Raw genomic sequence first — 23,835 nt, forward strand, 5'->3', positions numbered from 1 at the left:
CCCGTTTATTCCCTATCCCTTGGGAATTCCGAAATATCCTACAAATAATTTTTAGTTGTTATTATAACCTATTTGGTTCGAAAATATAAATCCCATTTATTCCCTATCCCGTGGGAATTTTGAAAAATCCCTTCTTAGTGCACCTCTAGGATACTCAAGGTATACGTGTGCCAAATTTCAAGTCTCTAGGTTCAGTGGTTTAGGCTGTGCGTTGTCTGTCAGTCACTCAGTCACTCAGTAACGGAAGAGTTTTATATATATTGATTACATTACATACATTAACAGCCTGTAAATTTTCCACCGCTGGCCTAAGGCCTCCACTTTGAGGAGAAGGTATGGAGCATATTCCACCACGCTGCTCCGATGCGGTTTGGTGGAATACACAAGTGGCAGAATTTCGTTGAAATTAGACACACGCAGGTTTCCTCACGATGTTTTCCTTCACCGCCGAACACGACATGAATTATAAACAAAACTTATGCACATAAAAATTCAGTGGTGCTTGTCTGGCTTTAAACCCGAAATCATCGATTGAGATGTACGCGTTCTAACCACTGGGCCATGTCGGCGGTATATAATTTTATTTAGTTTTAGTTTTATTAGTTTTCTATGTTGTCTTGGGTCTGGGTGTTTGTGATACCGTCGTTACTTCTGATTTTCCATAACACAAGTGCTTTAGCTACTTACATTGGGACCAGAGTAATGTATGTGATGTTGTCCAATTTGTATTTATTTATATTTTATATTTTAGTTACTAAACTATAAATGCGTCTACACTCAGACGGGATTTTTAATAAATATTCTCATAATTGCTCGTCTTTCGGGTCAGACACCGAGATACCGTGTCTCGGGCACGTGGTATCTCTAAGTGGAGTTCTATACGAGTAATTATATTCTGGCCCTATAGACCACGCAGCTTACACAGTTCTAAATACAGTTCGCCCGAAGAAGACAATAACATTAACGTACGAATGGACTCCTCACCTGTAGCACTTCCCGCGGCTGGTCCGGCCCGCTCGGCCGGCGCGCTGCGTGGCGTTGTGTTGGGTCACGGGGCACACCGACACGCTCTCCACGCCCACCGCCGGGTCGAAGTGCGGGAGTTTATGGAAGCCGCAATCGATGACTGGAAACCGTTACACTTATTTCATTACTTACTAGCTGAACCTGCGGCTTTACCTGCGCGAAATTTATAAAACACTATCTTCCGACCCCCGTTTTATCCCCTTAGGGGTGGAGTTTAAATCCGTTCCTAGCAGATATCTACACCCTAAAAGGAACCTACCTACCAACTTCGAGTTCGTACGTGTTATAGATTCTGAGATTTCGTGATTAATCAGTGAGTAGTATTTCGCTTATATATATACTGGGTGATTTTTTTAAGAGTTAAGTTTTTGAGGTTGGAGCATTGGTTGGTTATGGCGCCAAACGTCACCTGTCAAAGTGAAAAGTTTTAGTATAGAGTATACTAGTAGCCATTTCATCGTGGAAAGACTTACAAACGAGCAAGGATTGCAAATTGTTGAAATTTATTATCAAAATTCATGTTCTGTGAAAAATGTGAATCATTTGTTACGCCCATACTACGATCTTCATAATCGACCTGGTAAATCAACAATTCGTGCAGTTATCAAAAATTATCGCACCAAATTTACTTTGTTAGACATCGACACGCATACGTACAGTGCGCACCGAAGACAATATTGCAGTCGTCCAGTGTTACTGAGGATCGTGAAACGTCAATTCGTCGCCGATCTCAGCAATTGGGCATGTGTTACTCAACCACATGGAAAATTTTACGTGTCGATTTTGGTTTGAAAGCCTACAAAATTCAACTCCTTTTTTCAACAATAGCAAGAATTGAAACCGAATGACCTACCACAACGTTTAATTTTTCGTGAATGGGCCTTACAACGAAAAAGTGTCCGAAAATGACTCTGAATCGACTGACTTGTTCGAGCCGTCGAAGCGATAGAACCTCTTCAGCTTGGAATAAATCAAAGAAGAATATTTCCTGCGTTTAATTTCATACCTTCGAGAATGGATAGAAATCCAAACTCTGACATTCGTGACGTCAGCAATGCTGACGTCATGTTTTTTAATAACAAGCCGGGACAAGCTACTCCTTCATACATTTATTGATATTATTTATTTATTTATTTATTTAATATGGAACTCCAACACAGGTACATATGTAATACAAAAAATACAAGTTTAGACAATAAAATATTAAATGTACCTCCAAATATAGGAGAACACAACATGCACTTATAAAGTATTGAACTCTAAAACAAAACTTAAGAAATAAAAATAAAAGAAAAAGAAAAAACTAAAACTAATAATTACAAAACAATGAAATAAAATAATTTATCGAAAACTATTTAATAAATCTAAACTAAACAAAATGTAAACTAAACAAAATGAAAATAAGTTCATAAACAAATTATAGAAACAAATTTACTTTGACTAATAATTTGCATAAAAGGCATAACATTTCTTTTTGAAAGTGCTAAAAGTGTCGAAACCCATGTCGATAGTTGGTATTGCGTTATATAAGCGTGTCATTCGGGCTAATGGTGAATTTTTCCCAAGATTGGTTCTATTCTTACTCATTTTGAACAATGGACATGGGTTCCGAGGTGGTCTTCGTGGCACGTTTATATTAAGTTTTTCGAGCAAATATTTACTGTCCACTTTATTATGAAAAAGCTTATACAGAAAGGCTAAATCCAATAAGGATCTTCGCACACGAAGAGGTTGCATTTCGAAGTACTTAAGTCTATCGCTATAGCTTTTTACGTGTACCCTCATTCTGTAACACAAGTGTCTCAATAATCGTTTTTGCACCTTTTCAATACGATCATCATATACCTTATATAACGGTGACCATACTTGACAACAATACTCAAGTTTACTCCTAACATAACAGTTATAAAGTCGAATCATGGTGGATGTCCTCCTGAAGTCTTTAGATTGTCTTATAATAAAACCCAGTGATTTCAACGCAGAAGTGACAATGCCATCAACGTGAGCATCGAAGCGGAGATTACTGTCAAATATAACGCCTAAATCACGTACCGTTTTTGACTCCTTTAGATGTTTTTCGGAGATTGTATATGAACTAATTATTGGATTTCTTTTTCTTGTGAATCTAATGAAACAGCACTTCAGGGGATTCAAATACACTTTATTTTTCTGACACCAGATTACTAGATTATTTAGGTCCTCTTGAAGTTCTAAGACATCAGACTGTTGCTTAATAATCTTAGTGATTTTGAGATCGTCTGCAAACATGTATACACGTGAGTGCTTCATTACCGTCATGAGATCATTTATAAACAATATAAAAAAGAGTGGACCCAAATTTGAGCCTTGAGGGACCCCGGAGGTGGCAATGTAGGGATATGATTCATAGCCATCGATGACTACTTTCGCTGGCCTATTACAAAGATAAGATTTACACCATGTCAATAAAGGATTGGAAATTCCGTGATGCGCCAGCTTAAGAAGCAATAGATCGTGGTCAACTTTGTCGAATGCCTTTGAAAAATCTGTATAGATAGAATCAATTTGCAAATTACTGTCCACTGCGTCTATAAGATCTGAAAGGTAGTTTAATAAATTTGTATTTGTGGACCGCATAGCAATGAATCCATGTTGATCGGGTGATAGAAGAGACTTGACATGATGAAAAATAAACGGGTAAATAAGGGTTTCAAAAACCTTCGACATTGCTGATAGGATCGATATTGGCCTATAATTGCGTACACACTCTTTATTACCGTCCTTAAATATTGGTACTATTCTGGCCTCTTTCCACTTATCCGGGAATATTCCACTGTAAATAGAGGTATTATAGATAATTGCTAGTGGTAAAGATATAGAATCAGAACAGTTTTTCAAAAATATAGGTGGTATATTATCCGGTCCCGCAGTTTGATGCACATCAAGTCTTTTTAATTTAATTGCAACACTTTTTTGAGAAATAAATATATTTTCCATTTCGTTACAAGATGTCGATTTACTTAAGCTATAGCTCGAATAGCCAAGGTTTGCCTCAAATATGCTTGAGAAGTTAAGAGCAAAAAGATCGCATATGCCTTTTTTGTCCGATGTTTTACTCTCATTAAATGACATGATAGGTGGATAGTTGGAACTATTTTTATGTTTATTCTTTATGTGTGTCCAGAAGTACCTTGGATTATTACTTATAGCGGACTCAATTGACATAATATAGTTATTATAACAGTGATGCATAAGTTTTTCACAATCATCACGAAGATATTGGAATTCAAGTAAATCTAGAGGATTTTTATATTTTTTATAACGAGTGTGATATTTATGTTTTTGCTTAATCATATAAATTAAATTAGAATTAAACCAAGTTGGATACTTATTATTATATTTTTTACTTTTAGGAACATGCTGCTGGATTATTTCTCTTAATATACTATAGAATTTATCTATCATAAGATTGACATCGTCATAAATGAGGAGTTCCTCTAACCAAGATATTTTGTCCAAGGCTGATTTAATTTTATCGTAATCTGCTTTACGAAAATTAAACCTTATACTCGTAGGACTCGCATTCGCATTTTCTTTACTCAATGGAAACGAAACAAATATCTCTAAAGGAGGGTGATGTGAGTCGACTTTACGTAGTGGTGAATCGCATTGTTTTATCTTAAGAAAATCCGAATCAAATAAAACTAAATCTAAAACTCGGTCATTCTCGTTAGTAATGCAGTTAAATTGCCGGATGTCGTTCAATTCCATAAAATCCGATAGGACATTATGTATGCTGCAACCAGAATTAAATTCAGGTACTAAGTTAGAACCAGATTCGCTTGAATTCCATGTAATATTATTGATATTAAAGTCACCTAGTATTAAGGTATATTTAGAAGAATTCTGCTCAGATAATTTGTTGGCCTCATCAAAAAAATTATTAAATGTTCTTAGGTTCATCGGAGGAGGAAGATATACAGCGCAGATTTTTAAAAATTCTTTACTTTTGCCTGAATTTACTTCTACCCCAATCCATAGATCCTCATAATCGTTACTATGTCCTAAAATCTTACATGACGGGAATTTTGTCGAAACCGCTATTAATACACCTCCTCCGAGCCTAGCGCCAGCTCTGTCAGTCCTATAAACATTATATCTACTGTCGAATATTTCGTTGTCAAATATGGTACCGTTTAACCAAGTTTCCGTAAATACAATTATATCGTAGTTGGTATTTAAAATTTTTAGGGATACATCCATAGTGTTAGACCTAAGACCCCTAACATTTTGATAATAAATATTTAAAGTACCGAATTTAATTATTTTATAAGAAATTAATAACACATAACCAACTTTTAAACAAATTTGAGATCAATTGAATAATAATAAAAACATTAAGTTGTAACTATTCTAACTTATCAACAGAGTCTTGATTATAACGAAGGATGGTTTAATAATTGTTTCGTTTCATCGTAATCTAATTTGAGTAATGTTTGTTTAAATACAAGCTTCAGTTCCGATGGTTTTGATAAATATTTAAACCACTGACGAATTTATTATATAAATAAATTATGAGAATGTTTACTTTTCTTAAGAAACACAATTGTTATCTAACATGCTTTTTCATCCACGTTAAACGTCCCCACTCCACTGTGGGGGCTAGTATAATATTATGTAAAAAATAAAAGTATATAAATAATCAAACTCTTCAAATTCATATAATAGAATAGACTTTAAAGATTATTAATATAACATAACTTATTACGTTGACGGTATCTACGTCAATATAATATCGAACTTAAATTATTGACTTTATTGGCTGGAAAAAATGTCTTTTAGACATATTTTTATTTCTTTTTAGCACAATTTTTTCATGCCAAACATTTCTAAGAAAATAATAATTCGTGCACAATGTGAAATCAATAGGGTACAATCTGTACAAATTTACTTCGTGGAAGTCCGTCTGGGTAAGTAACACCCACTCATCATATGTCCTACAACTTTGAATATCTAACAAACTCAATACCTAACAATAAAGGACTTGTTCTAAACAAAATAACCGAAATGGCACATTGAACATTTAACCAATGGCTATAAGTTCAAATCCAGACAAGCTTTAATTACATCGAGTACTTAATTCTCGTACTTTACGTTCAAGGTACGCGCGCTCAGCAGGCAAAATCAAAATATACTTTTTTCAAGTAGTCTTTTGCAAACACTTTTGAATCGTCATTTTACAGACTATATTAAGCCATTATACCACAGGTTCGGATTGTAGATTCTAACGAGAGGAACCGGCAAGAAACTCAGTAGTTACTCTTTTTCAACATTAAAAATACAGTCATATTAGTTAAATACAATTATATATGTATAAAATATATCCTGCCTGGAAGTCAACAGGTATTAGATCCACGCCTTTCTACCATCAGTGGGGCACAACAAGCCACCACTGAGACTGACAAAAGTGGCATCTTACCATTAAATGACACTAATCTTACCACAAATCATTACGGAACAAAACTCACCATAAACAACCCCATTTATCGTCACGCTCGTCTCGGCGATATTCGTCGCCAGGATAACTTTCCTCACATTTCTCTCGGACATCTGAAAGACCTTTATCTGCTTGTAATACGGCAGGCTGCCGTACATCGGCAGCACGGAGAGATTCGCTGCAGCAATTCCACTCGGAAATGTCTTCCTGTAGGTATTCTTGTCATTGTTTTCTTTGGCATACTGTTCTAAGCTATCCATGGCCGTTAGAATTTCTTCCTGAAAATTAGTATTAATTTTTTGATGGTGCCAACGGTCCGATGTACAATCTATTAGAATTCTAATTTATTATTTATGTGACTACAACTGTAGGCTATTCCGACCAAACGTCTATTCACTCGGTGGTAGGGCTTTATAAGCTTGTCTGCGTTGATACAAGCCACTCATCAGCTAATTTACCACCAAACAGCACCACTTAGTATTGCTGTGTTGTAGCATGGGATATAACATCACGGCTCCCAAGGTTGGTGGCGTATTGGCTATGGAGAGAATGGTTTACGTTCCTTACAGCGCCAATGTCTATGGACGGTGGTGACAGCTTACCATCAAGTGGCTTATTTACCCATGCGCCCAACTATACAGTAACCAAAAACAAGAAGAGCAAAGACAATTAAACAACTTTGACGTTTCATCGGCACGACATCATTGGTCGAAAATAATCTCTATGGTATTAATTACGGATTTGCGAAAAAAATAACATGGTAATTAGGAAAGATTAAAGTTTCTACTATTATATTTAATATAGTTAAATATTATTTTATAACTAAATAAATCAATATAATTACAGAAGCAACTAAATACTTAATATTATTTGAACTGGCAACACTATACAATATTTGCTTTCCTGTCGGATTTTGATGTTTATGTTATAGTGTATATTCTATTCCAATATAAGAGGAGAAAATCCCAATAAACAACATTTGACAGCAAATTGACGCGATGTCATTGGTCGAGAGCTCGATTAATCTATGATATTCACTATGGATTTGCGAAAAAAGGCGTTTTGAACGTCCACGAAACTGTTATTTGAATTTTGGAAATAAAATTAAAGTGGAAATAAGTAGTTAAGTGTACTAGTGTTGTATTATAAATAAACATATATTAATCATAAACTCTTAGTAGTGCACAACATAGCTGAGTTATTAGCGAATCGCATGAAATACGTAAATGTAGGTTTGTTTATCTTTTTTCCTACTTCAATTGGAGTGGGCTGTAGGTACTTACTTGTGACGTTAAAAACGCTAAAATGTCACCAAACGGCTCGTTTTCGTGTATCTTTATAATCGTATCTATTGTTGCCTTCACGTAATCCGGCACAGGCTCTGTAAGAACAATTACATAGAGTTCACATTAAGTCAGAGCCGAGGTGGCCGAGTGGTTAGAAATACGATTGCCGGTTAAAAACCAGACAAGCAACAATTCATTTTCAAAATACAACCACCGTGTAAAATACGGAATTTTGATTAAAATGGGGTTCAAATGAAAATGGTTATAACAATACCTTCAACATAAAATACGTCTATGGGGTACGTCCGACCCGTCATAGACATAACGACGGACGAACTTCTCTTCGTAGTCTTCCCGTCGTTTATATTAAAAAATTCCTTCAGGAAATCCGCGTCCATCGTAGCGGAGGAAACTACGATCTTTAAATTTTTCCTTTTCTGCAAAAGTGAATTTAACATTAAGCATAATACAATTTGATATGTTGATTACCATAAAAAAACATACTGTTAACTTATACAGAGATTAATGTAATAATATAAGTAATTTAAAAATAAAACTTAATCAATTAAACTAACATAAATATTTTACTAATTTTAAATGGAACGAATATACTAATCTTCCTGCCTAAGTAATACCTTGTAGCGAATACATTAAAAAAAAAACCGCGTTCGCCACAGCGGCTGGGTTATCTTGTTGGCGCGAAATTTGGGCGCCATTTCTGCTTCATAGGAAATTTAACGTTTTTGGTGTTCTTATTAATTTATAGTTATTGTTGATTGCTATTATAAAGTCCGGTAGTTAGTAATGTATTATTTTTAAAAGGTCAATGTATCTTCTGTTCGGTATGACTGTAGAATATGATCCGCAATAAATAACTTCAACTTGTTTTTAAACTGTTTAATTACGAGTCTTTAAGAGTACCGGACAGTCTATTGTACAATTGTACACCCTCACACATTATATTTTGTTGCAGTAAGTGTTCGTCAAATTCTCAGATTATAAAACAAAAGGCAGTTGAATCGAGCTCATTATGAAGTAACAAAAGCGAATACAAAATGATTTATTGACGTATTAACAAAAATACACTTTTCGCACTAAAGATCTTTGACGACCTCCGTGGTCCGACTAGTGTTTACACCGGTTTTCATGGGTACGCCACTCCGAGGTCCCGAGTTCGATTCCCGGCCGAGTCGATGTAGAAAAAGTTCATTAGTTTTCTATGTTGTCTTGGGTCTGGGTGTTTGTGGTACCGTCGTTACTTCTAATTATCCATAACACAAGTGCTTTAGCTACTTACATTGGGATCAGAGTAATGTATGTGATGTTGTCCAATGTTGACGCCAATAGATATTTAGATAGAGATTAATAAAAATAAAATTTTGTTTTTTTTTTTCGTTAAAAGAATATCTACTTTAATTATCATTTAATTACTTAAACTACCATTTAAATAACGGAGTTACAATGTTTATTGTTGCAATAAAAAATGTTTGCTGTAACACGAGTGCTGAATTGCTCACGTGTAAGGCGAGATCTTATAACACCTCAAACGGCTCAATTTGAGCGTGTAATTCAGTTATTTCAGCAAGTAAAACTGATTCCTAAAACACATGGTTTTATAACTATTGGGCAGGACGATATGTTTTTCAATAAATTATTCTGAATTAAAAATTAGTTCTGAAGTGGAGAAAGTCTAAATATCTTATGATTTTATTAGTTTTTGTTGTTTTTTTTTGTTCAAGAAACCGAATCAAGCATTTCGTACGACCTGAGACCTATTTTAAAAAAGTAATATAGAGAAAATTCGGTCGGACGCGATCGCGATTTTCTAAGAACATTTCACCTCATATATTTAAAAAACATGAGACGCGAGAAACGAAAACAAATCTACATAAAAGCAATACGACAGATGAACACTGAGGTATTACTCTGCAAAAACTTTAGATTGTTTGTCTGTATGTCAACATTTCAGTAACGCTGATTCACTACATGTTACAAACAAAACCAAACGATAGCGTGATTTAAAAGACCACTAGCGCCATCTAGTTTTACAATCAAACAACACTATAAAATATAAGCGTTCGCTATTGTAAGTTTTATTTACATGAGCATAGAGTTGAATATACAACGAAAGATTAAGACATTGTTACGTGCAATGGGTTCTGGGAGTTTTTGTTTATTAAAAAAAATGCCAGCGATTTTCTTAGAAATTTAATAATTCTAAAATAGCACTGAGTCGATGTTTATATTTTTAAAATGAACGCAATCATAGACAGAAATCGCTGCTGGTACTTAGATTCGAATCCAGGCCGACGTTACTACGCACTTATACTAATCTTTGTTTGTAACACACAGGTACAATAAGGCTCTACATACAACTTTAAGATTCAAGTAACAATTATTAAAAAAATATTTTTTGTTTTTTAATAGAGATGGCCCAGTGGTTAGAACGCGTGCATCTTAACCGGTGATTGCGGGTTGCACCACTGAACTTTCATATGCTTAATTTGTGTTTATAATTCATCTCGTGCTCGGCGGTGAAGGAAAACATCGTGAGGAAACGTGTCTAATTTCAACGAAATTCTGCCACATGTGTATTCCTCCAACCCGCATTTTTCAAGTACTTTTGAATTGTCATTTAACAAACTATATTAAGTAAAGCTACCACCGGTTCGGAATGTAGATTCTACCGAGAAAAACCGGCAAGAAACATAGTAATTACTCTGTAGATATATATATATATATATATATATATATATGTAATACAATTACATATATGTATATAATACATCTTGCCTGGAAGTCAACAAGCATTTCTTGTACCGAATAATATGCCTTCTTTAAAATGCATTTTTTACAAATGATATGAATTTTTTTTTTTTTATATTAGAGGTGGCAAACGAGCAGGAGGCTCACCTGATGGAAAGTGACTACCACCGCCCATGGACATCTGCAACACCGGGGGGCTTGCAGGTGCGTTGCCGGCCTTTCAGGATATTTTCAGGCCATTGAATTTATGAATCGGCAAAGTTAAAAATGTCATCTAAATGATTATTATTATAATCACATAGACATTTCTACTATCCGTAAGCTAAACGATTCGTTTATTATAACCAATGAAATAGTCTAAATAAAGATACAGCTATAATATTAACGTAATACCTTAATTATCTTTTTCAACAATCCCATCAACACGTCGGTCAGTTGAGATCTCTCGTGCACCTGGAAAATAATATATTCATTAGTAGGTTTCTATTTATTTATGATATAGGTAGACCACCTGATGGTAAGTGGACACCACCGCCCATAGACGGTAGCGCTTTAAGAATTTTTTTTTTAGCATTTCACCACATGTGTAACCACCAACCCGCAGTGGAGTTAGTGGAATCTGTAAACCTTCCCCAATTGAGATGAGGCCTTAGACCAGCTGTTTAACTGTGCTGTGCAATTCACAAGCTGTTAATTTGTTTATTGTTAGAGTCGGGGTATTTTAATTTATGTTTGGAGGCTTTTATTTGACTCGTTTGTCAGTTAAGGTAAAATCTTGCAAGGTGGATTTGTTCCACTGCAGGTGTGTATGAAGTCTAATATTACATTTTTTTTCAGATTCTTTTATCGTGCATAAAATGCATTGTTATGGTCCCCTAGGATTGGAAACGAAATCTTCGACGGCTAGCTATATATTTTTGGGAACTAAGATGTTATGTGTGATGTATTGTGTCTTCACTTTAAAACCGGAACACAAGAAATAAAACATACAATGTTTTACTGTTTGGGAATAAAGGAATATATTATGAATATGTACCAAATAGCCACAAATCGCTCACGAAAGTGTTCAACTCTATGTTAAGTGACCGGCGTTAATATTGAGTGAAGCTGGTTATCGTTAGCCCAGCAGTGGGATATTTAAACAATGTTACTTTTTTTTTACATTTAAAGTAGCTATACATATATAAACCTGCCCCCCAAGGGGAGAGGAGAAGGTTTGGTGCTTATTCAACCACGCTTCTTCAATGCGGGTTGATGGATAAACGTCTGGCAAAATTTCATTCAAATTAGAAACATGCAAGTTTCCTCGCGATTCCTTCAACACTGAGCTCAAGATGAATTATAGTCACAAAATAAACACATGAAAATTCAGTGGTGCTTGCCTGGGTTTTAACGCAGATTCATCGGTTAAGACCACTAGGGCATCTCGACCCATATATTAATGATTACTGATTAGTACCCAAGTAACTCAGTGGTGAGAGCAGGTGAATCTTAAGCGAACATCGCACGTTCCATTATTAAAACCATATTATAACCAATGGCCCAGACGGTCGTTAAACATTCGAAGGTATAAAATAAACAATTTCCTAAACCCACGTTCAACGCATGTTTTGATTGAGGTCATTGTTATATACCGTCACATTGATATACATTTTTTATTATAGAAGTGTTATAATTTTTGTATATGTGTGTTCGGCTGTTGCATCATAGCTTCTAAACGAATGAGACGATTTTTAATTAGGATTATTTGATTTATATTACTGTCATTAAAAAAAAATCTGTAATCAAAAATAATACAAAATTTTAAAGAGATCATTTAAAATTTAGTATCCTGTGACTATAATGATATTTTACATTGTACCCTGTCCCGATACTGAAGCATCATCTGGAATCAGCTGATTGATCAACTCCTCGCCAACTGACAGCAGATATATTGTATCTGAGCTCATCGGAATAGTCTCGGTGAATACGTTTATAGAGTCGAGATGGCAGGTTGATATAGTTTCAAACTCGAGCACTTATTTTCATGTGCTCAGTTTGAGCAATAATACATATTGTGCTCGGCGGTCAAGGTTAACGTCGTAAGAAACACATAACATGTGTTTGGATGTGAATCCACCACATGTGTATCCACCAACCCGCAGAGGAGTAGGTGGAATCTGCAAACCTTCTTTAAAGCTCCAGAAAAACAATGGCTAACTATATATTAATGTAAATTTTTATATTACGTTTACAAAAACAATTGGAATTAAAACAGCTTGTTTTAAAAAATGTTTTTTTTTTGTTTGTAAGAACGCTTTCAGAATCATTATGATATATTTACACCAATTTTCATTTGACGAGTTTTACAATTAACTTAAGTACATGTTAATATGAAAGGAAGGATGTCGTGAAGCACGACATGAAAGCCAATGAACACGGGTTACACATCGTGGAGGACGGTGTAGGCTTAGTCGGATATAGTCGGCAAGAGCCGGGATTAATAAATGCCAAGCAAAAGAAGTAAAAAACAAAAACACCATATATTTTAAACGTATTTACCTCGTCGAGTACAATACACGAATACTGCATTAGAAGCGGAGACGCGAACATCTCTCTGAGCAAAACGCCCTCCGTCATAAACTGAAAAAAAAAAAAAAATCAAGAAAACATATAAGCTATTAGTCGCTTTTATTGTATCTGTTCGTATAGAATTTTGATGTCTGAAATAAATATAGTATCATTAAAATTATTAACACTAGAAAACACCCGCGAGAAATTGCCCTGTCACTATAAACCCATCTTCTTACTAATATTATACGCTCCTAAGTCAAAAGAATGTTAGGAACCCCCTCCCCCCCACGTCTTAAAGACACGCGGACGGAAACTAGTGTTTTAGAAACACGCAAACGAAAAATTATACAGTATCTCAGTTCACACCATTTGACAAGCGTTTTTTTGAAACCGGAATACAGCAATACTGAGCATTTTTATTTGGTGGTAGAGTATCTGATGACTGTGCGGTACCTACCTAGACCGGCTTGCACAAAGACCATCCAGTAAACATACCTATACCAAATAAATACTGATTAGACATATCAAATGCTAATATGGTTCAAATCAATCACATTCGAGTCAAGGGTATCTGACGTGATCGAGGTCAACAAAAACCGGTTGTCAATGAAACTGTGGTTTAGGTCAGTGTGATTTCACATACCGATATACGTATATATGTTTAATATACGATGGATGTATTTACGTAGATATTTATAAATAATCTGACAAAACAGTATTTTTTTCTACTCTGTATCTTTAGCATTATGAAGCACATAAGCCGAGAAAGGCCAGTGGTTAGAACGGGTGCATCTTAACCGACGATTATGAGTACAAAACCAAGCAAACATCAATGAATTTTCACGTGAAATTTGTATTTATGATTCATCTCGTGTTTGGCGGTGTAGGAACATCGTGAGAAAACCGGCGTATTTCATTGAAATTTTATCATGTGTGTATCCACCATCTCGTATTGGCGCAGCGTGGTGGAACATGCTCCAAACCTTCTCCTCAAAAGGAGAGGAGGCCTTAGCCCAGAAGTGAGAAATTTACAGGCTGTTAACGTTATGTTGTAATGTTGTTGGTAGATGGTCATCACCGCTCATTGATATTGGTATTGATGTGGTATCAACACTGGCCGCTTGTACAAATCCAAACAAACCAAGCAAAATTTCTCAAGTATATGCAACGGGCTTTTATTTCAATGCTAATTTTTAGACAGAAATATCGACACAATGATCCGACCCAAGAATGTCACTCAGGACCTCGTAAATTACAGCCTCATTCAGTCGCATCCGATCCTCTTCGCCCTTATTAGCCATAAATACATCCTTACAATGTTTCCCTTCTCCGCCGAGAATGAGGTGAATTATAAAGACAAATTAAGCACACGAAAATTCAGTGGTGCTTGCCTGGGTTTGAACCCGCGATCATCGGTTAAGATGCACGCTTTCTAACCACTGGGCCACCTCCGCTCTGGACATCTACTATCTAACTTCGACCTTTACGATTATACACCGTACCCGAAAATAATCTGCAAACTAGTAATACATGAGACTTACCACAATTCCCGTATCAGGCGTCCTCATACTTGTCATGGCGGCGCTGTACCCGACTTCATCGCCCAACTGAACGCCGCGCTCGTCAGCTACTCGGCACGCCAGCGACAAAGCTGCTGCTACGCGGGGCTGCGTCACGCATACTTTGTGACCGATTTCGTAGAGGTACTGCCAACAAACAAATCTATTTAATAAAATTGATTCACGCACAACTTAATCTGGCGGATCCAACAATATGACATTTTGCTCAGAAACTTGTTATGGAACCTAGGTGAACATTATGAAAGGATTTTACAAAATATATCTCTTAAATACGTTAAATAGGTAATCTTGTGATAGAAAATAGTATTAAAATAAAGAGGTAAAATAACATATGTGACCAAACTAAGAATAAATGTCATGCTTATCCCTTAAAGGGATTCCTTCTAACACACCCAAGAATGTTTAGATTTCTTACAGCGCCATTGCCTACGGCCAGTTGTGACCATTTACCATCAGGTGGTCCATTTGTCCGTCCGCCTACCTATATCGTAAAAGAAGACACGAAAAACATACAAAATCTAAATAACGCTGCACTTAAATAAGATATACGCGCGTCCTGAGATATATAGCTGCATAATATAATCAAAGTGATGTATAATTATAGCAATTTAAGTTATTTTTTTGGCAAACTGTTCTCAGCAGAGCGGAAACATTTAACGGAATTGCTATTTATAATTTAGAATGAAGTAAATTACTTATTAAACATTCAAAATGTTCTATCCTTTTGAACGTATAGCAATAGTATCTTATTGAGGGTACCACTAGTGTTCTGAAATGTTTATTAAAATATCTAGAAATATTATTAACAATATTCTAAACATAATTTTAAGACACCAGTATTATTAAAGAGATGTATCATGCATAGAATATTAAAAAAACATATCATGCACAACGCACAGCCGATCCCTCGCCGAGAGCATTCGTCTGTAATGTATCAATGAAACCTATGATTTGATTTTACTCTGCAGTCTAGTCATATTTTTGTAATATATCGGAGAAATTATATCATAACAAATTGCTCATTTTAACGCTCGGTTTTCTTCCCTTACGTAATGCTCCATAAGTGACTTTGATAAGTGATTTTTGATATTAAACGATTTTGACATTTGCTCCCAATGAGAAGAAGCATTGAGACATATAATAGTAACTTATATCAAAAATCTACCACCGGTTCGATAATAAGAATCTCAGTGACACACTCATTTGCTTATAAATTTTCATCATTTTTATTTACAATGCATTCATATTTCTATTTGATACGGCCTGTAGGCTATCGATTCTTTCCCAAGACATTATTTTCGCAATATCTACACAACTCAAGCGTTTATCTAAACACTAGACGTTAGTAACGGACGAATACATTGCATGTTAAAAAATATTTGTAGAACAAGTAGCAAAACGCGCGTTATCTCAAAACAATTACTATTGAGTATATGGAAAATACATAAAGTACTACAACAATGGGGAAATTACAGCACGCCATCGGCTTTACCATAAAATTTCAAAAATAAACTTTAATGGTTTGTAGCAATACCAGAACGTTTTATGATTTTCTCAACATACACAAAATCTAGCCTCGTTTAAAAAGATACTATTATACCAAGAAGTGCAACAAAAATAAAAAATAAAATGCATTCCGTTTTAACAACTCTTATTGAGTTTTTAAAAATTATAAGAACAAAAACTGTCCACATTTGGTTATTCCCTTAAGAAGAAAGATTTGATAGTATTCAACATCTTTCTGAATACACACTTGGCAGAACTTCATCGAACACATTCCAATTTTCCAAAGATGTTCTTCGCCGAAACACTGCCAAAAAGTCAACCAGATCTTTTAGGAAATTAAGGTGTAAGAATCAGCCACAAAAAATACTTCAATGTTATTGCAACTGTGTACGAACTTTATTCTCAAACTATTATTAAATCATGGAGGATATTTCGATTCAGTTTGAGGGAAAAGACAAAAAACTACCTTTGAAGAGTTAAAAAACCTTTTTTCCTAATCTGTTAAGTTAAGAGTTATTGGAAACAGAAAATATTATATCCTTAATTTACAGAAACTTTCGACTCCCCGACTTTGGACTCCTGGTATTCTTCTAAGTATTCAAAGAAGGTGTTTAAAGAAACTGATACGTCTTCTAAAACTGAATTTATATTATCTCGTTTAGATATCTCTCTACACTACTAATAAAATCCCACATAACATCAATTCTGTAATATATAACATTAAAATTGATTTGAACTCGGTATAAATACATACTAGCCGTCTTTACTGAAATATCGCTTAACGTGTTCTAAAAAGTTTACATTAAGACTCCAGGTCTTCACTTTATGTAAGACGTCATTTATTTTTATGTATTTGGGTATGTGTGTGTGTGTGTATGTATGTACAGATAGCAGTGATTAAATTATAAAAATGCCTGGATAATTTAAGACCAGTCATGATGCTGGTTTAAGATGGCGTCATTCGACCTATTGTTAATCAAATTAATGAATATTAGTGACATCATTGATCAAGTCGGCTCAGTGGATAGAGCAAGTCGATCTCAATCGAATTTCACGTGTTCAAATCGAAAAACCAGACATGATATTTAAATCAAACAAATTCATAAGCAAAGATACTATCCCACCAACTTAAGTCCACTTCTTCACACTATAATAGTCTTTGTTGTCGTTTGTTGTTTATGATACGTGGTTATCACCGTCCGTAAACATTGGCGCTCTAAATATTAACCCCCTTTCTATAACCAAGAGATGTTAAGTCCTCTGTGCCTGTATTTACACAGATTCACTCAATCTTCAAACCGAATGACAATCATACTAATCATCGCTGTTTAGCTGTAGAATCTGAAGAATTGTTGAATCTTGCACAAAGCCCTATATCCAACTAAATCAGTATATTAATCTAAAGCATTCCATCGCCACTAGACATACAGTTTTTTTTTTATATATGATGGCAAACGAGCCAACGGCCCATACATATCATCGGAATACAAAAACACAATATATTATTAAATATTGGTTGAATTAACGATGCTTAAACGGTGCTGGCATTAATCTCCAATGTAAAGATAAATTACCCAATAATATATTTATCTCATAACATCGTTAGACGGTCGTGTGATATTTTTAACCAATCAAATTAACTATAAGAGGTCAGATGAATCATATTACAATACAGATAATGCTATCGTTACAAACACTTGATGTGTAGAACAATAAACGCGTGACGCTACAGAGATTGTGTTAGTAAATATACTTATTGTATCTTTTAATCAATGTATCTATGCAGCTCTATGATACTCCGAGGGGTCTGTATTGTTGGTATCTTCAAATCTTCCCATCTCCTAGGTAAGCGTGCTACATCGTATACCGTGTCGATGCCTAGCATCAGGACAACGGCAAACGCTGATCTATTATATTATATCCGCTTCTATAATAAAATTCCGCAGACATTTTTAACTTTGCCGTTCCATAGATTCAAGTCAATTGTAAAAAATACATTGGTAAAGAAGGCATATTATTCGATACAAGATTATATTGATGATAAAAAAGCGTGGAGTTAATGCTTGTTGACTTCCAGGCAGGAGACATAACATACATATGTATATAATTGTATTTAACTAACATGACTGTATTTTTAGATGTTGAAAAAGAGTACCTACTGAGTTTCTTGCCGGTTCTTCTCGGTAGAATCTACATTACGAAACGGTCATAGCTTTACTTTAAATAGTTTGTTAAATGATGATTCAAAAGTTCTTGTAAAAGCCTACCCGAATAAAGTATATTTTGATTTAATTTGATTTGATTATGGTTGTAAAAAAAGCGTTCTAATATCCGTTTATTTAAAATAAACTCTCGCGCCGTCTTATGTCATTTGATGGTATAAACAACAAAGGAATGTAGCCACCTAATGAATTATTATTTTCCAAATATATTGAACATTTTTTCAGCTGACGTCTCAATCATTTATTGCGAGACAATTTAATTCATACATAGATTAGTATTGTATTAAAGTTGCTTACTCTTCGAAACTGTTATAGTTTTTTTTTTTTTTAATTTCTATTCTGGAGCCTTTTGGAGCTGTAGCCCCAGATGCCTTCCCATAAACCTTACTCAGATACAATACCAGCTACTTTCATGCAATTTTCAAATACTACTGAACGAAGTATCAACTCAGGCAGTTATATTAGTTTAACAACTTTTTCTACGAGATGTACTTAAAGATTTTAAAAAAGTATGTACCTGATTTGTTATTTTTATAGCAGTTCTGTACATATGTAATGCTGTGATGCAATGACCAAAAAAAAGCGTCCTAAATTAATAGATATATTTGATTATGTAATAATTGGTAAACAAACAGGAGGCTTCCTGATGGAAAGTGACTACCACCGCTCATGGATATCTGAAACACTGGAAAGCTCGCAAGTGCGTTTGAATGAAAGCTTTAATAGCTTGTGGGATATCCGAGCTCTGGTAGGGAACAGAGTTATGGTCTTGACATTTATTACCCACAAAAACAATTGCCACCGGGATCGTTTTACAAAATTATATCCTGGCCCTCTCATTGATAGATTAATGTCGGAAATGCAAACACCAAAAAGATGAGAAAAGATTTTTAATCCGTATGTTAATACATTCGAGAACGTTCCAGAAGCAAGTGAGAGATGTCAATCTTTTTTTTTTAAAACTATACAGCTACGGAACATTCTTTAAGACCCAATATTTAAGCATTTATAGAGTAAACATTATGTGAGACCCAATTCATAATTATTTCCCTTATGACATTGTGTTTATAAAGACAGCTCTAATACTCATGACTTGCGACTTTTGAATATACGGAGCTTTCCTCTGAAAGATATCCTCATGTATACTTAATAACAATAATCTTTGGCGGTAAAATATCTAACCTATCCAGACGGGCTCGCACAAAGCTCTACCATCAAGTATATTCCCATCAGCAATGTTCCATCGTCCATCAGTTGAAGCCAGCTGATACGCTCTTATTCGTGTATCTTTTAAATATTATAATTATTAAAACTAATGTTGATAACAATTTTGCCGTTTAAATACCGTATACATTAAGCTCCTCGTAATCTATATGCATATTTATATTATAAATCTGTGTATTTGAAAGAACTTATCTCATTAACTACTTCCGTTGTCGGCTTTAAATCATTTTATTTTTACGTTCAAACCGTATAAACATACAACATATATTAATAACACAAAGAATAAACTCTAAAAACTATCTAATAATATTTTAAACCTGTTATAATTATTATCGCCACATATATTATGTATGTTCAAATATTTTTATTTTCCAGGCGTCGTCGTCGCGTCGGGTGACCGGTAAATGAGAAAAACAGGTGTAGCCACGAATTGCAAAAAAAAACAGACACACAGACACGTTAAACTTATAACCCCCTCTTTTTGCGTCAGGGGTTAAAAACCCGTAAGTCTCACCGCTAGACAAACAATTATCGATTAAGTATTATCGAGCGTATATCACTACGCTGCTTCAATGACACATAATTTTATCAGTTTTACTGACAATGTTTCCTGTGACAATTTAGGTGATGAATTATAATCCCTGTGTCCGTTTTTGAATCCACAATTTTCAGTTATGATGCCGACCACTGTAACATAGTCTTCATAGCAACACACATATATTACAACTAGTTGTCACCTGCAGCTACGCTCGGGCTTTAGGGGTTGGTCGTCTTGCTTCATGGCAAATTCTATTAAATTCGGTCCAGTGTTTTGATTCTGAGAGAGCTATAGACAAATAGCCAAAAAAAATACTGTCCCATTTATAATACTAATATAAATTAAACACGCTATATGTAAATACCAAAACAGCATACAGGTTTCTTATCCAAGCAGTTACATCTGGTGTTAGTCATCGCCTCTCGACCTTGAAAATAATACCTAGATTTAAGAGCTAAAATAAAATACACGCATCGAGACCAAGTATGACACATACGGTTTTAAATTGTAAATCTGTGAACAGTCACTTATAAAAATAAAAATTGTTTAATTAATAATTCGAAATTAGTGGTCATAATTGCGCAAGATCTTGGACCACCATCACCATGACTGGATGAGGTTGATGTATGGTGTGTGGAGGGTGATTAAATGGTATCACAGGCATAAGGGACAATAATATTTCCTGGTGGTAGGGCGTTGTGCAAACCCATCTGGGTAGGTACCACCCTCTCATCAGATATTCTACCGGCAAACAGAAGTACTCAGTATTGTTGTGTTCCGGTTTGAAGGGTGAGTGAGCCAGTGTAACTCTGTAGTTAGTTGTGTGTGTGCCTGTGCACAGGGTACATAACATTTAGTTCCCAAGGTTGTGGCGCAGTGGTGATGTAAGGAATAGTTAATATTTTGCGCCATTGTCTTTGGGCGGTGATGACCATAAGGTAGCCCATTTGAACGAACACCTACCAACATCATAAAAAAAAACATCTTGCTTGCTTCAATGTTTTGGGGAAACATTGGCCGTAATAAGAAAACTCAACAATTTATGGCTCATTTTGTCGTACGTGTTCTTATTATGAATATAAAAAAATATATCTCATATATTAATAGCGTAAGCCGATTTGTCCCAGTGCTTATGGGACAATAACTGCACGTGGAAGATCGGGTATGGTCTTATTTAGAAGAGCTGCAGCCGTAGATGTGTAAAAAAAAATACTGGTAGGGTAGAGTGGCGCTACATAATCAGCCTGTAAATTTCCCACTGCTGGGCTAAGGCCTCCTCTCCCGTTGAGGAGAAGGTATGGAGCATATTCCACCACGCTGCTCCAATGCGGGTTGGTGGAATACACATGTGGCAGAATTTCGTTGAAATTAGACACCGCCGAGCACGAGATGAATTATAAACAAATTAAGCACATGTAAATTCAATGGTGCCTGCCTGGGTTTTAACCCGAAATCATCGGTTAAGATGCCCGCGTTCTAACCACTGGGCCATCTCGGCTCTTATGTGTTATGAGTGGCGCTATGGCTGTATAAAAAAAAAACGAATGTAAAACGTGCGAACAGACGTCCTCAGTTTACAATGAAATTAAATCAAAACAAAACCTGTTTCATAGGTTTCGAAAGTCTGTTGAATAAAGGCGAAGGTTCGCGGGCAATCCACTAATTATGTATGAATATCTATACTAATAAAATTATTTTGGCCAAACTATCAATGCACTGCTAACAGTACTGAGTCTTCGGAAATTTTGAATTGTTAACTTGTCCTATTAATATATTTAAATCGGGATGTCAAAATAAAATAATATCATAGAAAAGGAATAGACAAGCAGACGAAAGGATTTCTAGACAGGATATATGAGAATAAAATTGACTTACTTCACTGGCATACTTTATAATTAAAACGGTGGTGAAACATAACTACCGAGCAACTTGCCGGTTCTTCTCGAACCGGTAACATGACGATTCGACAGTAGTTTTATGAGCCTACTTGAATAAAGAATACTTCGATTTCGATTTTAAAATAATATTGATTGGGTATATTCGGACCTCCGGACGAACTCTTCAACGCGAATCTTAAATACAGTGTATGTTAATTAAAAATAATTTGTATTCACAAATATACCTACTCATTACACCACGTGTAAATAGTTAACACGTAATTATTAATGCGTTTTATATTTTCTAGCCGTTTCGATAGCACTGAACATAATAGGACTTACATATAAATGACTAGCTGAATCTGCGGCTTTACCCGCGCGAAATTTATAAAACACTAACTTCCAACCACCATTTTACTCCCTTGGGAGTGGAGTTGTGTAAAATCTTAGCGGATGTCTACGCCCTATAAGAAATCCGCCAAATTCCAAGTTTGTAGGTTTTATAGTTTCTAATATTTCGTGATTAACCAATGAGTGGTATTTAGCTTTTATATAGATAATATATTCAATAAAAGTAGGTAAAAAAATCACTCATCAAACATTCTACCAACAAGCAGCAATACTTTGCATTGTTGTGTTCCGGTTAGAAAGGTGAGTAAGCCAGTTTAACTACAGGCACAAGGGACATAATAACTTAGTTACCGAGATTAGTGGCACATTGGAGACGTAAGGAATGTTTAAAATACATTACGCCAATATCAGGTAGCCGATTCACAAACCTATCTCATACAAAGGAATTTATGAGTACTTTTAAATCGCAATAGGAACTATTCAAATTTTCAGACTAATATTATAACAGTTAATAAAAAAGGTAAATAAAGGTAAAATAATGTTTTTAAGCTTATGCCACACTAATGCAGGTCGGTGGGTACATATGTTTCTAATTTACATCCGACACAGGCAAGTCTCCTTTCATCACCGAAGATGAAACAATAAATTAAGGACTGCAGTGTCGTTCGAACCTGTAATCCTCGTAATGTTCTAACCAGTGAACTTAATTAACCTTATCGATTTCATGACCTTAAAAATAAGAAATATTAACCATTCTTCGGTATCGCCAGTGCGTAACTAACCTTTTGAACTAAGATGATATGTCCCTGTAGTAACACTAGTTCCCTGGCCCTTCAAACTGGTACACAACAGAACAATAATAACAGCCTATAAATTTCCACTACTGGGCTAAGGCCTCCTCTCTTTTTGATGAGAAGGTTAGGAGTTTATTCCACCACGCTACCAATGCGGGTTGGTGGATACATTTGTGGCAGAATTTCGTTGCAATTAGACACGTGCAGGTTTACCTCATGATGTTTTCCTTCACCGCCGAGCACGAGATGAATTATAAACACAAATGAAGCACAAGAAAATTCAGTGGTGCTTGCCTGGGTTTGAACCCGCAATCATCGGTTAAGATGTACGCGTTCTAACCACTCGGCCATCTCGGCTCAAACTGGTACACAATAATACTAAATGCTACTGTTTGGCGGTTGAATGCGACTTGAATTGCGTAAAGCCTATAATAGTAAACTACAATAATCATTTAAAAATACATTAAACAATTTACACATATACAAATGTATGTACATATAACATACTATACGTACGTATATCACTGTAAAAGCGATAACTTATCTCTTGAAAGTACAGAATCGCTGGTAGGTACCACCCACTCAACAGATATTTTACAAATGAACATTGTATATGCTTGTTAAAATAAAAAAATA

The 23,835-nt window shown here is 35.1% G+C and overlaps 1 protein-coding gene across 1 annotated transcript in view; it reads right to left on the bottom strand.

Annotated features, from left to right (window-relative positions):
- LOC113404885 (probable ATP-dependent RNA helicase DHX35) overlaps positions 1-23,835 on the bottom strand; it is a 48,752-nt gene that overhangs the window by 7,757 nt on the left and 17,160 nt on the right. The window contains exons 3-9 of the mRNA XM_026645950.2: positions 14,649-14,813; positions 13,096-13,176; positions 10,948-11,007; positions 8,063-8,225; positions 7,786-7,883; positions 6,534-6,780; positions 985-1,126 (exon numbers count right to left, since the gene is read on the bottom strand). Of these exons, the coding sequence (XP_026501735.2) occupies positions 985-1,126; positions 6,534-6,780; positions 7,786-7,883; positions 8,063-8,225; positions 10,948-11,007; positions 13,096-13,176; positions 14,649-14,813 (956 nt within the window). The remainder of the gene's footprint in view (positions 1-984; positions 1,127-6,533; positions 6,781-7,785; positions 7,884-8,062; positions 8,226-10,947; positions 11,008-13,095; positions 13,177-14,648; positions 14,814-23,835) is intronic.

This window comes from Vanessa tameamea, chromosome 27 (assembly GCF_037043105.1).
Source record: "Vanessa tameamea isolate UH-Manoa-2023 chromosome 27, ilVanTame1 primary haplotype, whole genome shotgun sequence".
NCBI lineage: Eukaryota > Metazoa > Arthropoda > Insecta > Lepidoptera > Nymphalidae > Vanessa > Vanessa tameamea.